The 3629-nt window shown below is 51.5% G+C and overlaps 1 protein-coding gene across 1 annotated transcript; it reads left to right on the forward strand.

Annotated features, from left to right (window-relative positions):
• Positions 1-439: 439 nt before the first annotated feature.
• LOC144509463 (ATP-sensitive inward rectifier potassium channel 11-like) lies at positions 440-1684 on the forward strand. The gene has a single exon (XM_078238373.1). The coding sequence runs from the start codon at positions 440-442 to the stop codon at positions 1682-1684; it is 1245 nt and encodes a 414-aa protein (XP_078094499.1).
• The last annotated feature ends 1945 nt before the right edge of the window (positions 1685-3629 follow it).

Here is a 3629-nt window from a genome sequence, read left to right on the forward strand (position 1 = left end):
GGAGGCGGGATACCTCACATCCTTTAAAAAGTACCTCGATGAGCACTTGACACGTCACAAAGGGTTGTGAATCTGTGGAATTCCCTGCCCAGTGAGGCAGTTGAGGCTTCCTCATTGAATGTTTCTAAGGCAAGGATAGACACATTTTTGAACAGTAAAGGAATTAAGGGTTATGGTGAGCGGGCGGGTAAGTGGAGCTGAGTCCACGAAAAGATCAGCCATGATCTTATTGACTGGCAGAGGGGCCAGATGGCCTACTCCTGCTCCTAGTTCTTATAACATTCAGGGCTATGGGCCAAGTGCTGGCAAGTGGGATTGGGGGGGCAGGTCATGCGTCGGTGCAGACTTGATGGGCTGAAGGGCCTCTTCTGCACTGTAGTATTCTGTGATTCTGTGTTTGTTCTGCTCCCGCAGGCAGCCACCTCCAGGCACAGGAACCATGTTGGCAAGGAAGGGTATCATTCCGGACGAGTATTTATTGACCAGGTTGGTGGAAAACGAGGTCTCTCAGCCTCGATACCGCGCCAAGTCCAGGAAAGCTCGCTTCGTTACCAAAAACGGAGGCTGCAACGTGGCCCACAAGAACATCCGAGAGCAAGGCCGCTTCCTTCAAGATGTCTTCACCACCCTGGTGGACCTCAAGTGGCCTTACACCCTGGTGATCTTCACCATGTCGTTCCTGTGCAGTTGGATGCTCTTCGCGATACTCTGGTGGCTCATCGCCTTTGCGCACGGTGACCTGGACTCCAAGCAGGACAGCGTGGTCCCCTGCATCACCAGCATCACGTCCTTCACCTCCGCCTTCCTCTTCTCCATTGAGGTGCAGGTGACCATCGGGTTCGGGAGCAGAATGGTGACCGAGGAGTGCCCCCTGGCCATCACCGTCCTCATCCTGCAGAACATCTCGGGCCTCATCATCAACGCCATCATGCTTGGCTGCATCTTCATGAAGACCGCCCAGGCCAACCGCAGAGCGGAAACCATCATCTTCAGCAAGCATGCGGTCATCGCCCAGAGGAATGGCAAGTTGTGCTTCATGTTCCGAGTGGGGGACCTGAGGAAAAGCATGATCATCAGTGCCACCATCCAAATGCAGCTGGTGAGGAAGACCACCACCCAGGAAGGAGAGGTGGTCCCCATCTCGCAGATTGACATCCAAGTGGAGAACCCAGTGGGGATCAACGCCATCTTCCTGGTCTCCCCCCTCATCATCAGCCACGCCATCGACAGAAACAGCCCCCTCTACGACCTGTCGGCCGCCAGCCTTCAACAGGAAGACCTGGAGGTGGTCGTCATCCTGGAAGGTGTGGTGGAGACAACTGGCATCACCACCCAAGCCAGGACATCTTACTTACCGGAGGAGATCTTCTGGGGCCATAGGTTCGTGCCCATCGTGACAGAAGAGGAGGGAAGATACTCGGTCGACTATTCCAAGTTTGGCAACACCGTGCGGTCCAAAACCCCGCTTTGTAGTACCAGGGAGCTTGAGGCACAGGAGAGAGGGCGAAACCAAACGGACAATGGCCCACACCTGCAGTTGGGCACTCTACACAAAAGGAATTTCTGTAAGAACATCAGTATCCCTTGGGGGCGCATGGAATCATCCGTGCGCTTCCAGTCCGTCGATTGTTTATCAGATTTGGAGTCACAGGAAGTCATGGAGTCACACTCGTTACCCCGCTGAACCTTCTTCCACTGGAACTCCTCAGCTGAAAATCCGTCTCCTTAAATCCTCATCCTGTTTAAAATCATGGCTCATTGCCCCCCCCCCCCCCAACCCCCCAACCCCTTTCGTCATTTTGGACACCAAAGGGATCATGGGAAGTGGGCCGAGTGGTGTTGAGGTGACAAAAAAAAATCAACCAGGCTCTTACAAATGGTGGACTACCCTCGATGGGTTTTTATGGCCTCCCATTTCCTATCCTTCCCCAGGCTTTTTAAAAACTGTGAATCTGCCCACCCCCCTTGGCCTTTCCTGATATTTTAATTTAACCAACTGTAGCTACCACTTCCCAATATAACTGTCATCTTTTCAGCTACTCTGGGCAATGTCCCACGAGATGCTTTGACATTTCACCCTGTGTTTCTAAAGAAAAAAGGCAGATAAGGTTCTCCCCGTGTCTGCGTGGGTTTCCTCCGGGTGCTCCAGCTTCCTCCCACACTCCAAAGGTGTTCAGGTTAGGTGGATTGGCCATGCTAAATTGCCCCTCAGTATCCCAAAGATATGATGTGGAGATGCCAGCTTTGGACTGGGCACAGTAAGAAGCCTCACAACACCAGGTTAAAGTCCAACAGATTTATTTGGAATCACGAGCTTTCGGAACGCTGCTCCCTTCATCAGATGAGTCAATCTTTGCTCCACCACCAAAATGGACCCCATCTGACTCGCGGCAGACACAAAAGAAATTCATCAGGTAAATGAGGCTCCAGGAGTCCTTCCACAAACCCCAAGAAGTCAACGCTCGCCTAATGAAAGAGCAACGCTCCGAAAGTTTATGATTCCAAATAAACCTGTTGGACTTCAAGCTGGTGTTGTGAGACTTACTACTGTGTTCAAAGATGTGCAGGTTAGGTGGATTGGCCATGCTAAATTGCCCCTTAGTGTCCAAAGATGTTCAGATTAGCTGGATTGGCCATGCTAAATTGACCCTTAGTGTCCAAAGATGTTCAGATTAGCTAGATTGGCCATGCTAAATTGACCCTTAGTGTCCAAAGATGTGTAGAGTAGGGGGATTGGCCATTAACACTGCAGTGAAGTTACTGCGAAAGTCCCCTAGTCGCCACACTCCGGCGCCTGTTCAGGTACACTGAGGGAGAATTTAGCACGGCCAATGCACCTAACCAAGCACATCCTTTGGAGTGTGGGAGGAAACTGGAGCACCCTGAGGAAACCCACGCAGACACGGGGAGAAACTCCACACAGACAGTGACCCAAGGCTGGGAATTGAACCCGGGTCACTGATATCAGTGCAAGCCCGATGGGCTAAATGGCCTCCTTCTGCACTGCAGGGATTCTATGATTGCATTCTCTGAAGTAGGTGAGGGAGAAACCTGGATCCGGGTTAAAATGTCCAAATCCAGGTACCGTTGGGTGAGAACTCCATGAGGTGGGCAGCCTTGGTCCATTTCTTGTTGGACGTCGGAAATGGAATCTCAAGGAGAGCGATCGAAAAACAGGACTGGAAAATGTCACAAGCAAGCTAAGCTGAGGCACGTTATTGGAGCAGTGTCAAAGATTTCTCTGCAGCGAGCCACGGTTTATCTGAGTCACTGCTGTCACTAGCTCCCTGAAATGAAATACCTCCCATTCCCCAATACCAAATTTCTCCCGTAAAGCACAAAGTTCAACAAGGAGCTAAATCTCAAAAGCCTTTCGTCTCAGACACATAGCACAACCTCCGGTTTCAAAGCACAAATGGCAAGTGGTCAGTCAGAATGTTCTGACGTGACCTCGGTCGACTCCAGCCTGTGAAACTAGTCGCTGTCTTTGGTCAGGGTTATGGGGGTCAGGATTGAGGGTCATTAAAGTCGCCCTTGGCCCGACAGAGGACAGTCCAATTCCTTGCAGCAAACCCGGGCAAGTGGTGGAAGACAGATTGAGCTGGAGGAAGTGGAGGATGGGTAGTCAC

Source organism: Mustelus asterias, chromosome 21 (genome assembly GCF_964213995.1).
Source record: "Mustelus asterias chromosome 21, sMusAst1.hap1.1, whole genome shotgun sequence".
NCBI lineage: Eukaryota > Metazoa > Chordata > Chondrichthyes > Carcharhiniformes > Triakidae > Mustelus > Mustelus asterias.